Source organism: Copadichromis virginalis, linkage group LG4 (assembly GCF_057382275.1).
Source record: "Copadichromis virginalis isolate Kocher_CV1m ecotype Utaka linkage group LG4, C_Virginalis_male_GT1.1, whole genome shotgun sequence".
NCBI lineage: Eukaryota > Metazoa > Chordata > Actinopteri > Cichliformes > Cichlidae > Copadichromis > Copadichromis virginalis.
The window spans coordinates 902,282-924,693 of NC_140621.1; the positions used below are offsets into that span (position 1 = coordinate 902,282).

The 22,412-nt window shown below is 44.9% G+C and overlaps 1 protein-coding gene across 4 annotated transcripts in view; it reads right to left on the reverse strand.

Annotated features, from left to right (window-relative positions):
• Positions 1–20,885, reverse strand: part of LOC146710475 (NLR family CARD domain-containing protein 3-like) — a 34,512-nt gene extending 13,627 nt beyond the window's left edge. For 2 of the 4 annotated variants that reach the window (XM_085453020.1, XM_085453018.1), the window contains exons 1-2: positions 20,742–20,885; positions 20,543–20,644 (exon numbers count right to left, since the gene is read on the reverse strand). In XM_085453020.1, coding sequence (XP_085309146.1) covers positions 20,543–20,644; positions 20,742–20,830 — 191 coding nt within the window. In that variant the 5' untranslated portion in view covers positions 20,831–20,885. Of the gene's footprint in view, positions 1–18,614; positions 18,732–20,542; positions 20,645–20,741 lie in introns of all 4 variants that reach the window. The other 2 variants (XM_085453017.1, XM_085453016.1) reach the window with 2 other exon arrangements.
• Between the last annotated feature and the right edge of the window lie 1,527 nt (positions 20,886–22,412).

A 22,412-nucleotide genomic window follows, 5' to 3' on the forward strand; every position in this document is an offset into this window, starting at 1 on the left:
AGATCATCTGCAGAGGAATGGCTTATTTGAAGAGCTTCAGTCAGGTTTCAGAGCTCATCACAGCACAGAAACAGCTTTAGTGAAGGTTACAAATGATCTTCTTATGGCCTCTGACAGTGGACTCATCTCTGTGCTTGTCCTGCTAGACCTCAGTGCAGCGTTCGATACTGTCGACCATAATATCCTATTAGAGCGATTAGAACATGCTGTAGGTATTACAGGTACTGCACTGCAGTGGTTTGTATCATATCTATCTAATAGACTCCAGTTTGTTCATGTAAATGGAGAGTCCTCTTCACACACTGAGGTTAATTATGGAGTTCCACAGGGTTCAGTGCTAGGACCAATTCTGTTTACATTATACATGCTTCCCTTAGGCAGCATCATTAGAAGACATAGCATAAATTTTCACTGCTATGCCGATGACACCCAGCTCTATCTGTCCATGAAGCCAGATAACACACACCAATGAGTTAAACTGCAGGAATGTCTTAAAGACATAAAGACCTGGATGGCCGCTAACTTTCTGCTTCTTAATTCAGATAAAACTGAGGTTATTGTACTCGGCCCTGAAAATCTTAGAAATATGGTATCTAACCAGATTCTTACTTTGGATGGCATTACCTTGGCCTCCAGTAACACTGTGAGGAACCTTGGAGTCATTTTTGACCAGGACATGTCCTTCAACGCACATATTAAACAAATATGTAAGACTGCTTTCTTCCATTTGCGCAACATCTCTAAAGTTAGAAATATCCTGTCTCAGAGTGACGCTGAAAAACTAGTTCATGCATTTATTACTTCCAGGCTGGACGACTGTAATTCATTATTATCAGGAAGTCCAAAAAACTCGCAGATGACCGCCCATCCCTGAGCCTGGTTTTGCCAGAGGTTTCTTCCTGTTAAAAGGGAGTTTTTCCTTCCCACTGTTGCCAAAGTGCTTGCTCATAGGAGGTCATATGACTGTTGGGATTTTCTCTGTATCTACTGTACAATATAAAGCACCTTGAGGCAACTTTTGTTGTGATTTGGCGCTATATAAATAAAATTGAATCGAATTGAAAGGCAATATCTCTTTCTTTTCAGTTTTCTCTGTGATCAAATCTTAGCATCACTATCATGAAACATACATTCATTCAAAATGTATGTTTCAAAATGCATGAATATTGTATGACCAGAAAAACTAATCATTGTAATGAATGGCACTCTTGTTGAGCTTACATGATAATCATTTATTCTAGGGTATGAATTGTATGGGCTCAAAATGTGGTCATAAATATTTTGTAAATCAGATTGCGTAGTTTTGAGTTTTTTGACCATGTAAACCAAAATATCTGAAAGTGTTATGTTTTTGCATAGATGAGAAATTGTGCGTGTAAAAAAAATTATACAAGTTACACATTTTTTTTGTTAAGGTCTAGTTACGGATACAAAGCAAAAAACTACGTAAACTCTCAGCTCAACTTCCCTGGCTGTGTGTGAGTTTCAACTTATCAACTTTATAATGCCGATTGCCAGTCTTGGTAGCCGGGGATCAGTCTGCCAGGGCCTCCGCTCCTGGCCGCTGCCCGGCACACAATGCACCCGACCCCTATGGTACCTCCTGCGGGTGGTGGGCCTGCGGGAGGATGGGCCCATGTCCCCTTTTCAGGCTGTGCCCGGCAGGGCCCCATGGACTAAGGCCTGGCCACCACACGCTCGCCCTTGGGCACCCTCCCTGGGCCTGGCTCCAGGGTGGGGTCCCAGTAACCCTACCCCGGGCAGGGTAAACTGTTCCCTCGATGTTTTCTTCATAAGGGTCTTCTGAATCGCTCTTTATCTGGTTCCTCACCCAGGACCAATTTGCCATGGGAGACCCTACCAGGGGGCAAAAGCCCCTGGACAACATAGCCTCTGGGATCCCAGGGACACACAAACCCCTCCACCACGATAAGGTAGCGATTCGCGGACGTTTCAACTTTCCAGTACGAATTTTGACCAAATTTTTCTTCCTTTCATCCGATTGGTCAATGTCATGTCAATCACATATTTAACAATCCAATCAGAGAACATATGGGTTTGGCTGTCAGAGTGGCGCTGTACTGAGCTTCAGGTCCTAAAAGGGTAATACAGTTTGAAGCTGGAGGATCTCTATGTGAATATCCCATAAGACTCTTACAAGCTAGGTCCCCTAACTTTCAGTAGCTGTTGAAAGGATAAAGTTGTGGTGTATCAGTGTAAGTAAGTAAGTAAGTAAAATTTATTTATTAAGCACTTTTCACAGACAGTCACAAAGCGCTGTGCACAAATATTAAAATAAACAATACAATCAATAGACATTATACACAATGTAAAAGATCAAATGTAAATAATGTAAAAAATATAAAATATGTAGATCAACAAAAGGCTTGTTTGAACAGAAAAGTTTTTAACTGCTTTGAAAAAGAATCCACAGAGTCAAGCAAACGTAATTGTAGTGGTAAACTGTTCCACAGCCTTGGTGCCACAGACTACAAGGCTCTGTCCCCTTTTGTCTTCAGTCGTGTACAGGGCTTTATTTTTATGTTACGTACGTACAACAGTATTACAACAGACTCTGAGTCTGTGAGCGGAGATGACGAGCAGCAGTGTATTTTATAAGAAGCTTGGATAAATAATCTGGAGCCTGGCCATTTAGTGCTCTGTATGTTAAAACAAGAATTTTAAAGCGAATTCTAAACTCTATTGGGAGCCAATGTAAAGAATATAAGATGGGAGTAATGTGAACACATTTGGTAGAACAAGTTAGTAGTCTGGCTGCTGCGTTTTGTATTGCCAAGATTTCAAATATTTGACTTGACAGATGGACAGAAAGAGGCAAGAACCTGACTAATTTTAGAATGTAGCTCAGGAGGAGCTATGATCATGGTGAGATGATGAGATGAGATAGTCTTTATTTGTCACTTGCAGGTCTTTTGCCCACAACCGAGATGACAGACCTTGCCGACCATACATACAATACACAAACATCACATTGTGGAGACAGGTCAGGCTAGGTAGCGAGGAAAAAAACATCGAAATGTGTAACACAGAAGTAATTAAGGAAAGTATTACAATCTTCATCAGAAAGCAACAGAGCATGCTGGGTTGGAGGAGAAACAATACTGTTGATGGTATCAAATAGAACTCTGGAATTATTTTTATGACGATTTATAATATTATTGAAGTAAGAGGATCTGGCCTCTTTGACTGACTCATTATATAGGTAAAGTAGTTCTTTAAAGTCCTCACGATGGACAATCAGACCAGTGGACTTCCACAGACGCTCTGCTTATCGATAGGAGCGTCGAAGACCACGAGTCTGATTATTTAACCGTGGTTTGCGGGAACTAACAGAGCAATAACTGGTTTTAAAAGGAGTAACCTGATTTAGAATGGCAAGACAGTGTTCATTAAAAGAATTAGTTAAAAGCTCAACCTCGTTAGAAGAACTTTTAAAATTAAAAAGAGGAAAACTCAGAAATTATAGAGTCGTCAATAAAGCACCTGCGCCTAATAGAACCTTGAGGATGGTACTCTGAATTAACAGATACAGTAAAAGAGACAACTTCATTTAAATTCAAGTGGTCAAGGAAAACACCATAGGTGAAGACCAGAGTGTGCCCAGTCGTATGAGTAGCCCCTGCTACATGCTGAACAAAGTTGAAAGAGTCCATAATGCTCAGGAACCCCTTAGTGGTACTGTTTGTTGAGTCATCCACATGAATGTTGAAATCTCCAACAATGATAACCATGCCCATTTTAATAGTGGAAGTTAAAAATTCTTGTAGGTCTGACAAAAAAGACGCAGCAGACCCAGGTGGACGATAAATTAAAGTGCCGTATATGGGCTTTTCTCTTCCAATTTTTATTTTTATTTTATTTATTTTATTTTTATTATTTAAGCATCTCAAAAGAGTTGTAGCAGCTTGAAGAAACCATCTGGCATAAAAATGTCTTTTTAAAAATTACAGCTGTTCCACCTCCTCGTCCAGATAGCCGAGGTGCACAGATAAATGAACAGTCAGCAGGACAAAGCTCACAGATGTGAGACTTCATTCTTAAAATATAAGACTTATTGGCGATTGAGCAGGCATTAATTAACATCCATTTAAGGCTGCGACTCACTGGGACAAGGGTAGACAGAGTCCGCGCTATGCGGTAAGCCGCGCAGCAAAACAGGGTTCCTGCCGCGATCAGGCTTGGCTTTCCATGCTTTCAGATGGCAGCCTGGGTGGTAAACATAGTGGGTTGTGGGGATTAATCAAGTTCCGACAAGTCTCAGGCGAATCTCACCGGTAGCAACCCAGGAATAGAGTCCCCGAAGGTCCATCTCTTTCCGAAGACGACGGAGTAGGACATGAAGGCCAGCTCGCTTACTCTGCTTTCTCCAACAAGGCCTCTAAAGCAAAAATGAGCTAACCGGCAAGAGTGGAGGTAAACCGGGTGCTGCGTTGCACTCTAACGGCGGTAGGAAAACAGCCTCATTTCGTTGACTCTGAAAGCTATCCATTGCAGATTTGATCGCTAGCAACGCATGACGATCATAAATCCGAAGGGAGGTGACACCAGAAAAAACTGCAACAAAAACACTTGCATAGCATATAAAATAAACAAACACACGGACGAAGGCAGCAGCACAGCCAAACACAGGCGCCATCTTGACCCTGTGGTCAGAAATACCATTACTTTAGTATTACCTTCACACAAAGTCAGGGCTGACCCAGGACCATTACTGTGAGTCACACTTTGCAGTATATAGGTCTTTTCACAATGGAGGTGGCATCCACTGTGCTGACCGCTAACTAAGAGCAAAGGATCCAAAAATTTGTGGTGTTAGTCGCTGAGCTCTCTCGTTTTTTGCACCAGCTCTACGTTTACTAGATGCACCTGCTCCTTGTCATTATAAAGCATGTATCTCTCTGACTTTATATCCTCTACAAAAGTTTGTGTTGTATTATATTCAAATCTTCAATAAAAACATGTATCACTCATTCACAACGAAGAAAGCTTTATAACTATCCCGACTAGTAAAGCGCTTGTCATTTCCACAACACTGCTTTCCCCCCGAGATCCACAGAGTTGTTGAAAAGGCTCTGGAGGTCCATGTATAAGCACGTAAACCTGTGACAAAAAAAATTCACCAAACTTGGACACGAACAGGTTTTCCTTTGTGGTGATGAAGAAAAACAGTGGCACGTGAAATGGCATTTACCCAACCAGGATCTGAAGCTCAGTAAAGCACCCCTCCGACAGCCAAACCCATCTGTTCTCTGGTTGGATTGTTAAATTTGTGTTTTCATAACATAATCAGGTTACGACCCGGCTCGAAATGACCATAACAAGAGCAGGGTGTCCCGTGACTTCCCACGCCCAAACAGACACAGCCACAGCATCGGACTTTTAACAATGGTTTATTCACAACAATGGCACTTAAGGTAGTGGGAGTGTATAATTTCGGGGTGAGCTAAGTTCAAGGTTCAAGGTTCAAGGTTCTTTATTTGTCACATGCATAGTTATACAAGTATAACACACAGTGAAATGTAGCCTGACACGCTACATTATATATATATATATAGTATATGCATTGGGTGAATGTGCAGTAGTAGCAGCAAGCAGGTGAATTCTGTACATTAATATGAATAGACATCTGACTATTTTACAGGATAGACAATATAAACATATTTAAAATTAAAGGAATTTGGAATGTACATTGTGCCTTGGTTTAGAGTGTCTGGAAGAGTCCTGTCTCAGTCAATTATAGATGATGTGAGAGGGCGGGTGTGTGTGTTTAGGGCACGGATGGCTTGGGGATAGAAGCTCCTCTTGAGTCTCTCTGTCCTTGCCCGGATGATGCGGAACCTTCTACCAGATTGCAGAAGTTGGAACAGTTTGTTGCCAGGATGGGACGGGTCCTTCAGTATCTGCGCTGCTCTAGTCCGGCATCTCCTGGTGTAGGTGTCCTGAAGCGGGGGGAGAGCAATCCTGCAGCAGCGTTCTGCTGTACGGATCACTCTCTGGAGAGCTTTTTGGTCCTTCACACAGCTGTTCCCAAACCACGATGTCATGTTCTGTGTGAGGATGCTCTCCACAGCGCCTGTATAGAAAATCCTGAGGATCTTTGGAGAGACCCTGAACTTCCTCAGTTGTCGTAGGTGATACAGGCGCTGCCTAGCCTTTTTGGTCTGGACCTGAATGTGGGCAGCCCATGTCAGGTCAAGTATCTTGGTGTTCTGTGAACACCAAGATACTTGAAGGACTGCACCCTCTCCACTGGAGCTCCATTGATGATGATGGGCTTGTAGTCTCTGTGCTGACTCCTTCTGATGTCCACCACCAGCTCCTTGGTCTTGCTGACGTTCAGCTGGAGGTGGTTGTCCTGGCACCACGATGCCAGATTCTTCACTTCATCCATGTAGGCCGCCTCATCGTTGTTGGAGATGGCACCCAACACCACTGTGTCGTCAGCAAACTTCACAATGGTGTTGGAGCCATGGGTGGCCACACAGTCTGAAGTGTAGAGGGAGTAGAGCAGTGGCGAGAGGACACATCCCTGAGGTGCTCCTGTGTTGATGGTGATGCTGTTGGAGAAGCACCTGCCCACCCTCACCACCTGAGTTCTGCCAGTGAGGAAGTCCAACACCCATGCACACAGACGGCTGTTAAGTCCCAGGTCCCTCAGCTTTGTGAACAGTCTGCAGGGCACTATTGTGTTAAACGGTGAACTGTAATCAACAAACAGTATTCGCACATAGTTACCCTGTTTCTTGTCCACATGGCTGAGAGTGGTGTGTAGGACGTGGGCGATGGCATCCTCTGTGGATCTGTTGGATCTGTAGGCGAACTGCAGCGGATCTATGGTGTCTGGGATGGAGGGGAGATGATGTTCTTCAGCAGCCTCTCAAACACCTTCATTACTACCGAGGTCAGTGCAACTGGCCGGTAATCGTTCAGGGATGAGGGTTTGCTGTTCTTGGGCACAGGGATGATGGTGGATCTTTTGAAGCATGTGGGGACCACAGACTTCGCCAGGGACTCGTTGAAAATGTAAGTGAACACACCTGCTAGCTGGTCAGCACAGCAGCGCAGCAGACGGCCGGTGATGCCGTCTGGCCCCGCCGCTTTCCTTGTGTTCACTCTCCTCAATGCCGCACGGACGTCATGCTCCGCGATGCTGGTCACCGGTCTCTCGCTGATGACGTCACTGTCCTCGGTAGTCAGGGGGTAGATAGCATTAGCCGCCCGGCTAACCTCGAAACGGGCGTAGAACTGCTTCAGCTCATTGGTGAATGCAGAGTCGGCGTTGATCGGCGCAGTGTCCCTGGCTTTGTAGTCCGTAATGGTGCGTAGTCCGTGCCACATACTCCGTGTGTCGCCCTGGTGGAAGCGGGACTCCACACATTCCCGGTACCGGCGTACCGGCCAACACAACAAACAAAACTCAACCTAGGCTTCGGTTCCCCTCTGACCTGTTCAAGGAAAAGAAAAGAAAAGAAAGACCTCCCTGGTCTAAAAACACAGGAGAAAAGAAGGCTTCCCAAAATAATTGGCAGCTCACCCCTACTTGCTCCGCACTTCACACACATGTCCGACCTTTTAACTAAATACTATGGCTACGGCCGCTCCGTCTGGACCTGAGGCAAGTGCATGAGAAGTCTGCCACACCCCCCGCACCGCAGCTCTTCAGTCGCCCTTTTATAGTTCACGTCCACAGCAGGAACCAGTTACATCAGGCCGTTCCTTAGGTCCACCAATCACAGCGACTGCACAGGTGAATTTGCATACATACATTAAGAAACAAATAACCCACCAACACACGCACGTAACACCCCCCACCATAAGAATTAAACAACCACTGCATGTTTAATTCCCACCTGTTTACACTGCTCTAGATAGGGCATCAGCGAGGACATTATCGAGGCCCTTTTTATGGCTAATTTGTAAGTTGAAGTCTTGTAAAAGGAGGGACCAGCACACGAGTCGCTGGTTGGAGTTTTGCATTCGGAAAAGAAACACAAGCAGATTATGGTCTGTGAACACTTGAACTGGCACGGAGCTAGACCCGACGTAGACCTCAAAGTGTTGTAAGGCTAGCAATAATGCAAGCGCTTCCTTTTTGATGGTGCTATAGTTCACTTGGTGTTTATTGAACTTCTTCGAGAAATAGCAGATCGGACGGTCCACTCCGTGATGAGCTGCCTGCAGCAGAACCGCACCCGCTGCAGTTGCGCTGGCATCCACCACCAACTTAAAAGGAGATTAAAAGTTAGGTGCTGCTAAAACTGAGGCACTGCACAGTAAAGTTTTCACTGACTCAAAAGCAGTTTGGCACGCCGCAGTCCATGTGAAGGGTTTGGTTGGGCTGACTAGGTCAGTCAGGGGAGCGACTACGGAGGCAAAGTTTTTACAGAAACCGTGATAGTAACCACACATTCCCAAGAAGCGGCATAACGCCCTCCTTGTTTGTGGAATCGGAAACTCAATAATAGCCTCCACCTTAGCGGTTACAGGGCACACTCGCCCGTGACCCACCTGCTTTCCGAGGTAGGTGATGGTGGCTTTTCCAAACTCACATTTGGTCAGATTTACAGTTAGCGATGCTTCCTCGAAACGCTTAAAAACAGTTAAGAGGGTTTGGAGATGACTGCTCCAGGAAGCAGAATAAATGACCACATCATCTAAGTAGGCATCACAGTTAGGGACCCCAGCCAAAACCTTAGCCATCAGGCGCTGAAATGTCGCTGGAGCATTACGCAAGCCAAAGGGCATCACGGTATACTGAAGGAAGTGATCGGGGGTAACGAATGCAGAGATCTCAGACGCTCTTGCAGTTAAAGGAACCTGCCAATATCCCTTTAATAAATCCAATTTGGTCACATAAGTAACGGATCCCACCCGATCAACACAGTCATCCATCCTAGGTAATGGGAAAGAGTCTGCTTTAGTGGCCACATTCACCTTTCGATAATCTGTGCAGAATCGAGGAGTATTGTCAGATTTGGGCACTAACACACATGGGGAGCTCCATGCGCTAGCACTTGGAACGGCTAAGCCATGCTCAAGGAGGTAATTGACTTCTCTCTGCATTATTTCCCTTTTTACTGGATTCACCCGGTACACATGTTGTTTAATTGGCTTTTGGCCCTCCACATCAACGTCATGACTTAAGACAGTCGTTTGGCGCGGGTGATCAGAGAAAAGCGACACGTTATTTTTTATCAGAGTAATGGTGTCAGTTTGAGCAGTTTCAGGTAAATCGGCAACAAATGATTCAAGATCATTTAAAATTACTGAATTTTTCAGCCCACTACCTAATGCATCATCCCTCCCAGATAATCCGTCATCCGACAGTTTATAGGCGGGGAGGATGGCAACAGCGCACACGGGGATAGAACAGTTTCAACGTATTCACATGACAAACCCTGGTTTTTTGCCGCCGATCTGGAGTGCGAATCACATAATGGTTATTGTCGAGTTTACATTCAACACTGTAAGGACCAGCAAACTGCGTTAGTAAACTGGACCCTACTACAGGCAATAACATCAACACCTTCTCCCCTGGTTGAAAACTTCTATCCACAGCTTTTTTGTCAAAACGAGCCTTCATTTTAGTTTGCACTTGCTTTAGGTTTTCCCCGGCTATTTTCCACGCTAGGCGAAGCCTGTCTCGAAGCTGACTCACATAGTCAGGTACACTACATGGCTCCTCCGGGGCCTCCGACAGCCATTTTTCCCTCAAAAGTCGGAGAGGGCCTCGGACCACATGTCCGAAAACCAACTCCGCAGGGCTAAATCCCAGCGACTCCTGTTTAGTCTCTCTAATGGCAAACAACAATAGGGGCAACCCCTCATCCCACTCTTTACCAGACTCCAAACAGAACTTACGTAACATAACTTTGAGAGTTTGGTGGAACCTTTCCAAAGCACCTTGACTTTCGGGGTGATATGGACTGGATGTAACATGCTTAGCATGTAGTTCTTTAACAACCTGTGCAAAGACTCTGGACATGAAGTTGGCGCCTTGGTCCGTTTGAATGATTTTCGGCAACCCAAACACAGAAAAGAATTTGATCAAAGCTTTAATTACTGCTTTGGCTTTCACCGTACACAGCGGAATGGCTTCCGGAAATCTCATTGCTGAGCACATTACAGTAAGAATATACTGATGACCGGCTTTTGTTCTCGGCAACGGTCCCACACAGTCTAGTATTACCTTTTCGAAAGGTTCACTCATTAATGGAATAGGAGATAACTGCGCAGGTGGATTGGGCTTATTGGGTTTGCCCACCAACTGGCAGGTGGCACAAGACCGACAGTAATCAGCTACGTGTTTTTTTAAGCCAGGCCAAAAGAAATTGCCCAGCACTCTGTAATAAGTTTTATTTATTCCGAGGTGCCCAGCCATGCCGGCATCATGTGCTAAGCTTAGCACCAGATCACGATGCTGAGATGGTACCACCACCTGTGCAACACTTGATGTTCCACTCTGATCAGAAGACCACCGCTTCATTAACACGCCATCCTGCAGGAAAAAACAGGGAAGGGTGCTTTCCCCAGCCGTGACAACGGCTGCAAAACAGGAACTCAAAGACTTGTCATTTTCCTGAGTGCTTACCAAAGCTTCTTTATTCACATCGCCGCTCAATGCCAGTATTAATTTTAGCACACTGCATTTATCCCCCACACTGTCTTTCTCCCGTACAGAAGATTTTTGCTCCCCAGCCGCAAACGTATCTGCGATACTAACCACATCAGCAAATTTGTGCGCTTGCGCCCGCGTAACAGCGCAAACGGGAAAAACTGTCGCTTTTGGATCAGCAGCAACAGGTGTATCCATCACTTCAGGCGGTGGAAGCACTTTCCCCCTGGCCAAATCGTTGCCCAAGATAAACGACACACCTTTAAACGGCAACTGTCGTCTTATGGCAACCTTCACAGGTCCAGTTGTGATAGGTAGTGTAGATATACTCTGTGAAGGGGCACCCGAAGAACACTCATTTCAATTCCCCACACCAACACATCCGTGTGGCAGGCGGTTTTATCTGACAGTGGCAACACATCATCTAACATAAAAGATTGATGTGCCCCGGTGTCTCGGAGAATGGTGATAGTAACCCTGTCCTTCTCTTCTCCTGCCACCGAAACGAAGCCTTGGGAAAGAAAGGGATTAAAATGTGACTCTACCTCCATTTCTGGGTCACACCCCTGCATCTGGTCAGGACAGATAGGTGGGGAAACTACTTTAATGAGCCCCACGGGTCCCTTAGACCCTCTGCGCCTCTTTCTTCCACAGCGCAGGACAACTGGCAATCAGGTGACCAGACTCCCGGCAATAAAAACATTCCCGCCTTTCAGTTTCCTCCTGTCTCGCCCTTCGGGTCTGTTCTCGTGCTGCCCCGGTTGGAAAAATGACTTTATGTGTGAGGGTGAATTCATCTGCTAAAACTGCTGCTTTTGCCAGGGACATCACCTTCTGCTCATTTAAATAAACTACCAACTGATCCGGGAGACACTTTTTAAATTCTTCTAAAAGAACCAACTCCTTCAATCCCTCAATATCCTTCACTTTGCTGGCTTGCATCCAGCGTTCAAACAAGCGATGTTTCTCAAGGGCAAACTCCACAAAGGTTTGTTCAGCGGTCTTTTCACTTTTACGAAATTTCTGACAGTAAGCCTCAGGAACTAATTCATACGCGTGCAGAATTGATTTTTTTACAATATCATATTGGAGGCTGTCATTAACGGAAAGGCTAGTACATACTTCCTGAGCCTTGCCAATTAACTTACACTGGAGTAGCAGTGCCCAAAACTCCTTAGGCCAACTCAATGCAGCTGCTATACGCTCAAAAGCATCAAAATAGGAATCAACCTCAGCCTCCCGAAACGGAGGTACTAGTTTAACATGTTTGGTGATGTCAAAACTTGGTGAAGTAACTGTGGATGTGTCAGGGCGACTCGAGACAGGTGTGGAGGCAGCGGAAACAGGTGTCGAGACAGCGGCGGGCTTACGCTCCAACTCCAACGCTGTGACCCGGAGGTGCATAGCTTGCACCTCAAGCTCTTTAGCGCAAACCTCTATCTCCCTAATACGGAGGGTCAAACGGAGGTCCTCCGTAGACCCTACTGCCTGAGGCTCCTCAGCCGCCCCAGACCCCACCTCGGCCACATCCGACCCCGCCTCATCCGCATCGGGCTCCACCTCAGCTGGAGACACGCTAACGGGTCCTTTGGCATCTGGCTCCGGCTCAGCCTCCAGAGCCACCTCCACGCCGCCCCTACCAGGCCGCTTTACAGCTGCCTGCGGGGAAGGGAGAATGCCCCGCTCCACCAAACCTGCACACAAAGCAACCTTCACCTCCGCTTTACGGGCATTGTAGGACACTTTAATATCAAAAAACTTGCTATAATAAGCAAATCCGCCTTTCTACACAACTCTATCTTATCCAAGGAAGGCGAGGTAACAAAGTCATCTAAAGAAAACCCCATCCTCCCCCACACACCTCACTCCTCCCCACACACAAAAGAAAAGCCGACCGAACAAACCACAGATCACAAAAACGAGACAAAACGGATGAGCCCCCAAATCATGTTACAACCCGGCTCAAAATGACCGTAACAAGAGCGGGGTGTCCCGTGACTTCCCACGCCCAAACAGACACAGCCACAGCATCGGACTTTTAACAATGGTTTATTCACAACAATGGCACTCAAGGTAGTGGGAGTGTATAATTTCGGGGTCAGCTAAGGCCAACACAACAAACAAAACTCAACCTAGGCTTTGGTTACCCTCTGACCTGTTCAAGGAAAAGAAAAGAAAGAAATAACACAGTCTGACCTCCCTGGTCTAAAAACACAGGAGAAAAGAAGGCTTCCCAAAATAATTGGCAGCTCACCCCTACTTGCTCCGCACTTCACACACATGCCCGACCTTTTAACTAAATACTATGGCTACGGCCGCTCCGTCTGGACCTGAGGCAAGTGCACGGGAAGTCTGCCACACCCCCTGCACCGCAGCTCTTCAGTCGCCCTTTTATAGTTCACGTCCACAGCAGGAACCAGTTACATCAGGCCGTTCTTTAGGGCCACCAATCACAGCGACTGCACAGGTGAATTTGCATACACGCATTAAGAAACAAATAACCCACCAACACACGCACATAACACATGACATTGACAAAGGAAGAAAAATTGGATCAAAATTCATACTTGCAATTTGAAACGCACACACAGCCAGGAAACTTGAGCGCAGAGTTTTACGCTGTTACGTTTCGCAGTTTTTTTTCTTTGTATCTGTAACCAGACCTTAACAAAAAAATGTGTAACTTGTATAAATATTTTTTTACAAAAACACACACACACAAATTCTCAATTATAGATGCACTTGTTAATGTTTGTACAGTAATCTTTATGTTAGTTTACCTGCTGGAAACTTCTCAGAATGATGCTTGCTAAACAAACACCATTTCAGTTTGTTAGCTAATGATATAATGCAATAGGAAATCATTACAACCATTCTTGTTTCCTTGACAACATTTATATTTTAAATACTATTAGCACTTATATGAACTAATATTTTTGATTGATTTCAGTTTTATTCTGACAGTTCTACTGAGTAATATTAAAAATAGATTTGGTTTTGACTTGAGCAGGTGAGGTACTGGAGCCTGAAGAGGAGATTTGCCCACAGGAAGCACAGATAAGAGTTGTTGAAATAATTGTTAACTAATCAGAGAAAAGTTGGTAAATCAGTTAACAACCAAAGTAACCCTTAGTTGCAGCCCTAATGACATAAAGTGTAGACAGCCATCACATGCAGACTGCTTCTTCAAACAGCTGTGAATGAGTGGCTTGCTCTCAAGCCGCTCATTCAGTGAACTCCAGTGTGGTGCCGTGACAGGATGTTACCTGCGCATTGAGTTCAGGTGTGACATGTCCACATTGCTAACTATTGCACAGTCAGGGTTAGTGGGATTATAATAGAGTGCGCATGCGCCAACCAGCGTGCAGCCTGTTATAGTCGCTCCTGCTTTTTCTCTTAGTTTAGCTCTTTTTTCCTAGGTATTCTTTTTTTTCTGACTTGTATTTTCATCCGTTTATTATCTTTTACTCAATCATGTGGATTGAGAGAGTTTTTGTTCTTCTGGTGGCCGTGGAACTGTTACTTTTATCAAGGAACGGGACCGCGGCACATCTCCTACACTCACGGACTGTTTACTCCAGAGATCAGCTGATCGCCCTGATGCCGGCCGGCTCGCTGGCCAGGCCCGCAGAAGTACCAGCTGAAATTTGGAGGAAAACACATCGGGGATGCAGAGGTCAAGGACAGAAGAGAAGAAAGAAGGAGACAGTGAGACAGCGGAGGCTCGAAGCGAGGAGGAGGAGGAGGTATAAACCGTGTCTGCCGTCTATCGTGATGGGAAATGTGCGATCGTTATCGAATAAAATCGACGAGCTCTCAGCACTGGTACGGAGTCAGAGGGAATACCGAGAGTGTAGCCTGATGTGTTTCACCGAATCATGGATGCACCAGGACATTCCCGATGAGAATGCTTCTGTGGAAGGCTTCCACACTTTTCGGGCAACAGGGACAGCATCGCTAGCGGTAAGCGGAAAGGAGGTGGGCTTGCTGTTTTAGTTAACAACCGGTGGTGTAACCCTGCCAACATAACAATAAAAGAAAGGATTTGTTGCCCGGACACTGAACTGTGTGCTGTTGGACTCAGGCCATATTATTTACCCAGGGAATTCTCTCACGTCATCTTGGTGGCTGTTTATGTTCCTCCCTCTGCTAACCCCACAGCTGCATGTGACACTATCCACTCTGCCATAGCTCGGCTACAGACTCAGCACCCGAGTGCCTTTATTGTGATCTCGGGTGACTTCAACCATGTATCACTGGACAATACACTAACAACATTCAGACAATATGTGGACTGTCCCACCAGGGGAGAGAAAATTTTAGACTTATGGGGCGATCGTGGCTCAAGAGTTGGGAGGTCGCCTTGTAATCGGAAGGTTGCCGGTTCGAGCCCCGGCTTGGACAGTCTCGGTCGTTGTGTCCTTGGGCAAGACACTTCACCCGTTGCCTACTGGTGGTGGTCAGAGGGCCCGGTGGCGCCAGTGTCCGGCAGCCTCGCCTCTGTCAGTGCGCCCCAGGGTGGCTGTGGCTACAATGTAGCTTGCCATCACCAGTGCGTGAATGGGTGGATGACTGGATATGTAAAGCGCTTTGGGGTCCTTAGGGACTAGTAAAGCGCTATATAAATACAGGCCATTTACCATTTACCATTTACTTACTGTATGCTAACGTCAAGGATGCATACAGCTCCTCCTCCCTCCCCCCACTTGGTAGGTCAGATCATAACCTGATTCACCTCATCCCCCGCTATGTGCCCATTGTGAGGAGGGAACCTGTGACCACCAGGACTGTTAGGAGGTGGTCAGAGGAGGCAATAGCGGAACTACAGGGCTGTTTCGAGGTGACCAACTGGGAAACACTCTGTGAGCCTCACGCCGAGGACATCAATGGGCTTACTGAGTGTATCACAGACTACATAACTTTCTGCACCGACTCCATTGTTCCAGCTCAGACTTTTCATTGTTACCCCAATAACAAGCCGTGGGTGACTAAGGACATCAAAGCCCTCCTCAACAACAAGAAGAGGGCTTTCAGAGGGGGCAACAAAGAGGAGGTGAGGAAGATCCAGGTGTTACTAAAGGACAAGATCAGAGAGGCTAAGGACAATTACAGGAGGAAGCTGGAGTGGAAACTCCAGCAGAACAGCGTGAGAGAGGTGTGGAGGGGCATGAAGACCATCACTGGATTCAGGCCAACCAACAGCAGGGGAGCTGAGGGAGGTGAGAATAGAGCCAACGAGTTGAATCTGTTTTTCAATAGATTCGACACCACAGTGTCTGCTCCCACCCCCACAACCTCACCTGTAGTCAGCCTGGAATCCAGAGCCACACCACTGTGCCAGCCTCTCTCTTCACATGGCGCTGTTGCCTCCTGTGAGATTCCTGACACCCCTCCCCCACCCATCACCTTCACTCAATACCAGGTTGAGATGCAAATGAGGAGACTTCACTCAGGCAAGTCTGCTGGACCAGACGGAGTGAGTCCCCTCGTCCTCAAGACCTGTGCCCCCCAGCTGTGTGGAGTCTTTCATAAACTGTTTATGCTGAGTCTGAGTCTGCAGAGGGTCCCGGTGATGTGGAAGACATCATGCCTCGTCCCTGTACCAAAGACGCCACGTCCCAGTGGCCCCCAGGATTACAGGCCCGTGGCACTGACCTCCCACATCATGAAGACCCTGGAAAGGCTCATCCTGGACCAGCTGCGACCCATAGTAAGACCACATCTGGATCCCCTTCAGTTCGCTTATCAGCCTCGTCTCGGAACTGAGAACGCCATCATCTACCTGCTCAATCATGTCTACACCCATCTGGACCAGCCGGCGAGCACTGTGAGAGTCATGTTTTTTGACTTTTCCAGTGCTTTCAACACCATCAGGCCGACGCTCCTGGGTGATAAGTTAGCAGCGATGCAGGTGGATGCTTCTCTGGTGTCCTGGATTGTTGATTACCTGACAGGAAGACCACAATATGTACGTCTCCCACAGTGTGTGTCTGACAAGGTAATCAGCAACATAGGGGCACCACAGGGGACTGTCCTCTCCCCCTTCCTCTTCACCCTCTACACCACAGACTTCAGCCACTGCACAGAGACCTCCATCTTCAGAAGTTTTCTGATGACTCTGCGGTGGTTGGATGTATCAGCAGGGATGATGAGACAGAGTACCGGGCTGTGGTCGACTCCTTTGTCACGTGGTGTGAGCAGAATCATCTGCAGCTCAACGTGGCAAAGACCAAGGAACTGATCGTGGACTTCAGGAAGACCAGGAAACACTTGACCCCTTTTTCAATCCAGGGGGTCAGTGTTGACATTGTGGAGGACTATAAATACCTTGGAGTACACATTGACAATAAACTGGACTGGGCTAAAAACACCACAGCACTTTACAGGAAGGGCCAGAGTGGTCTCTATTTTTTGAGGCGACTGAGGTCCTTCAACATCTGCCAGAAAATGCTGAGGATTTTCTACGAGTCTGTTGTGGCCAGTGCGATCCTCTATGCTGTTGCATGCTGGGGGAGCAGGCTGAGGGTCGCAGATGCCAACAGACTTAATAAACGAATCGGTAAGGCCAGTAATGTTGTGGGGATGGAGCTGGACTCCCTCAAGGTGGTGTCGGAGAGGCAGATGCTGTCCAAGATAAAGACAATGTTGGATAACACCTCCCACCCACTCCATGACATGCTGGTCAGTCACAGGAGCACGTTCAGTGAAAGACTGAGATTACCGAAAAGCACCACTGAACGACACAGGAAATCTTTCCTGCCTGTGGCTCCCTGTACAACGCATCCACTTAACACACTGTTTGCTGCTACAGCTACACATGTTTCTTTTCCAGCTATTTATTTATGAGTGACTTATGTATGTATGTATGTATGTATGTATATATATGTATATATTGTACTATTCTTAGTTAGTGTATTGTCTGTCTTGTTAATGTTGGTTTATGTTGGTTTATAATGGAGCACTGTAACAAAAAAATTATTTCCCCCAGGGATCAATAAAGTATTCTGATTCTGATTCTGAAGTGATTGTGAAAGACAACAGCTTAGCCGTGAAGTGGTCTGTGGATGCTGATGTGCAACTTTCTGTAGAGCCAATCACTACAGACCTCCGAATGTCAAGTGGCCTTCAGATTAACTCAAGAACAGAGCGTGGAGAGTTTGATGGAATGTGTTTCCATGGCAACTAGCTGACTCCAAGACTTGCATCCTGACAGGTGGTGCTTACCTTTAAATTCTATTAGACTGGTCCTCTGTTTGCCTTATTTCATGATTCCACCTTGGGCCAAATTTGTCCTCTCAGCCATAAAAGAATCCGGGTTCACGGCACCAAGTATTAAATTCTGTTCTTTTATCTTTTATTCTTTTACTTGACAGAGAAAACACGACTCAGTGTGGTCAATTATTTATAATTATTTTATTCAATCATTACTTTCTGGAAAGGGATGTGCACAAGGCTAAACCCTCTGCAGATCTGAAGCCTTACAGGCCGGATATATATAATATAGTCTGCTGTTTTTGGTACTGAAACGTCACACATAGTTTGTGAACAAAACAACTTCTTCTGGCCTGACTTGATTTGTGTGTGTGTTACTTAGTTATGTTTTTCTCTCTGCACAGTTTCCTATTTTTGCCCAGTATTTCAGTCTTGCTCACCACTTGTGACCTTTCACACACTTTTTAACTGAAAAGTAGCATCTTTAATCTGCTGGCCTACCTAAAACAATATAAAGACAAAATAAGCACTAAGAATATTTATTTATTCCGTAACAGCACAATGCAAAAGGAGGGCTGACATCATATTAAACACTGTAAATTAAGAATGGGAACAACCACCAGTTCATATTGTTTAGAAGCCAAAGGCTTGTTTTTAAGAGACATGGGATTGAGGGAATGACGTGTTTGCACTGCAGTTTAAATCCAACAACATCGAGCAGTTAAATCAGCTCTGAAAGAGTTCATGAAGGAGTTTAACAGCTCACCTCTCTGCAGCAGACGCCTGTTTGACTTTAAAATGAAGGTCTGCATCTTTAGACTCATCACTCTTTAAGGACACACAGCTGGGTTCAGGTCCAGGTTCAGCACGTCTCCCAAAGATCCTGTTAGACAGAGAAGAGAAGAATAAAGGTCTTCCTCTGATACTGAGGCTCTGTCAGGGTAGGTTAAGCGTACTGCCTCAATGATCAAGAGCTGGGCCAGAACTGCAAATATTCATTTTCCTGCTCTCAGAGATACTGTATGAGTTACTCTGAGGAATCATCTGTACTGTAGACATGTCAGTGAGTTACCTCTCCCTTCCAGCTGCAGGTGAAAACAGATGGGATTTTGGAGGACTCATCTTCAGATGCAATAGTTACTTTTCAAGTAATTAATTACTTTTAGAATGTTGTAACTCAGTTACTAACTCAGATACTTTTTAAAGAAGTAACTAGTAACTATAATTAATTACTTTTTCAAAGTTACTTGCCCAACACTGCTTATTAATAACTGAAAACTGGTATTTAACTCAGTACCAGGATCAGCACCAACACAAAGCTGGATGATGTTGTCCCAAATTATAAATAAAAGATGTTTTTTTTTACACTCTGATGATGACGAATTCATACAAAATAAACAGAGCTGTAGTAAGGCTTTCCTCTAACGGCGGTTGTGTTCAAATGTTTGAACAGATACTTCTGTGTCCATTAAACTCTGATTAAGTCCCTCAAAATGTTTCCTTAGCAGTACAACAGGGCTGAAACCAAGAAAGTGTCCTTCATATTAAAATTGTAAATTTAAAATGTTAATTTCATGAATTTTAATCTTAAATTGTTCCGTTTTTTTTTTTGTTTTTTTTTACCTCGCACAGAAACAAAGCTATAGACCACTCTGACAGAGACTCTCTGTCTTTAAGATCCCCGTCACTATGGCAGGAAACAGCTGAACCTGAGACGTGCTTTTCTCCTCTGAAGAGGATTCAGATTTTCCTCAGCAACACCGCTCATCTTAAAGCTCTGGTTTTGTTCTCCATGGAGAAGAAAGGAAGGAGAGAACTGTACCAACTTCTCATTACAGCATGAAGCTTAAACTTATTCAATCCTTCCCAATTTAATGATATTTATTAACTTACAAATCAGTGTTCATCGATGTAACACATAAGCAGACAGGATACATTGAAGGACACCATCGTACAATACACCCTGTGATCTAAACTCCTCTAAATCCTGTAAAAATGTTATATTTGTTTGTAAACTGAGTTTCATTTGGAACTTGTTTTAATTCAACAATTCCACATTTTACTAAAAACATGGATACAGAATAAATTCAGCTGCTGTAAAGTCCGATCTTTACAGTTAATATAACTAATATAACTTTCTATTACAGAAAATACATTTTTTTTTAAACTGGTTAGTTTCTGGCTGCACATTTTTCCTTTCATTTTACTAGTGCTGATGTGAGTTACATTTTGCATCACTGATATGCTTGTTAATAATACAAGACAGTTCAGCTTCATGCTCATCCTTCTTCACTAACTGTTGTCTATTAGAACAACGAATTTCTTATTGTTCATGAAATTTGTAGTTTCTTCTACTCCCTCTCTGTTAATCAGTTTTTTCTAAGTCCATACATGTCAGAGAGAAGTTTCTATTTGTCTATGAATGTTTCTGGTCTGATGATAAAAAGTATTTTGGGTTTTTTTTCTGGCAGAATGGAAAAAGGTCTGTCATTTGTGAAGTGGTGTTATTGCTACTTTTCCACACAGTGCCTGGTAGGTTTGGACCTGAATAAATGACATAATCATTTAGGTGTGATGAATAAGCAAAAAAAAGAAGAAGAAAAAAGAATTTGCAGACCAGGAAACAACATCAAACAGTTAATTTAAATCAGACGCCAAACTGACATCAAAGAGTTCATGTTACTAACAGCTCACCTCTCTGCAGCAGACAGTGGCTGGACTTTAAAATCAATGAACTCATCTTTAGACGCATCACTCTGTAAGGACACAGAGCTGGGTGGAGGTCCAGGTGGGTTTCTGATAATTAAGATGGAGCAGTGATGTGAGTGCTGAGCTGTGACATGGAGAAGAGTCATGGACAGTTAGAGATGACAGTTAGAGATGGTCATCTCACCTCTGAGCTTTGGTCTGGCTCTCATGTTCCCCACACAGAGTGGTTTTAGAGGGAGGGGCTCCCTCCTCTCTGTCCTCACACTGATCCATGCTGCTGAATTCACATCAGCTCACACACACTTTCTACCTTCACCTGCAGAGGAAACACAAATCATTCATGTGCACATCAACTGAGAGCTGCAGAGGTCGTGTCTGATGTGTTGGACTAACATCCATCTGAGACACAGCTTTCATCAGTTCACTACAAAAAGTGTCACAGAGCCGCGTTCAGCCTCCAAATCCTCCATTACTGTAGTCCTACAAAGCAGCAGGTCAAACATGGCTGCAGAGAGCAGCTTTATTTATGTAACAATCTCTTCAGGATCATCAGCAGGGGAGGAGTTAGAGTGGGATGAAAAAAAGCTTCCAGCTGGTCAGACATCATGTCAGGAAGTGATACACACTTTCAGTTTAATCATACTTCATAAAAAATGCCCAAATAAGCACCCAAAGGAGTTCTACAATGTCTGCCATGCTACTGGACATCCGTTTAGAAGGATTTGAGCCAATGAGGTTCCAGATTTCAGCAGCTTTTTGACTAACACAACACATCAATGACAACTTCCTACTGTTGTTATTTGCACTTTTTATTTGTTATCACTGCACACCGTCAGGACTCAGTGAGAGGCTTATTTAAGGGAACAGGAAGTTATTTTAATGTAAACCATTATGTGTTCCACCACATAACATTGCCACCCATTCTATTTGTGTTCAATATTTACTGCTGATGTCTTCCATTTGAAAAGATCTGAAACTAGAAGATCAAATAGATCTGATGAAGAAATGTTGCTGCAGACAACACTTGAAGCCGGAAGTGAAAAACCAAGCAAAAACAGGACTGCATAAATCCATCCTACAGGATTATTGGAGACTGACAGCAGCACTCAGAGGGAACCAGCAGGGGGCGCTGAGTCCTGTTAAATATTCTCCATGAATTCGGGAGAATATTTAACAGACAAACATGAACTCTGATCCTTCATAAAAAAAAAACTTCAGAGTCAAACTGGAGTCCAGCATTTGAAGCAGGTTCTCATATCAGGACTCCAGTTTGATGGTTTTACTGCGAGCCTGTTCAGAGTCCACATGAACACTGAGTGTGACTAAACATCACAGCACAGTCACACTTCCTCTGTTAAAGAGGATCAAACAGTGGCAGATGTGTGAGGAACATTTTCTTCAGCACAGTCTGATGAAGACGCCCACACAGACTGATAGTCTGATGTGATGATGTGAGGAGAACAAACCTGCACACTCTGTTTGAAAGGCTCTGAGCTGGATGTTGGAGACTTTGTTGTTGCTTTGGAGTCTTTATCAAACACCAGACGTCAGAGAAAAAACAAGTCTTTGTGTGTTCTCTGCAGAAACACGCTAACAAACAAAGAGCAGCTGCTCTGTGACAAAGAGGAAACCTCAGAGATGATGAGCTCACCCGAAACCCTGGCTGATTTTGACCCACACATTTTCACACCTTGGCTCATGTGATTAGGTAGAGGATCATCAGGGGTCCTTTGTCCCTCTTTGGGGGGAAACTCCCACGGGGTTTAAATCTGGGACTCTCCACCATTTTACCCTAGAACTGAAGAAGCTTCTCGGATGAGAGGTGAAACGTCTTCAAGCAACCTAAAGAAGTCCA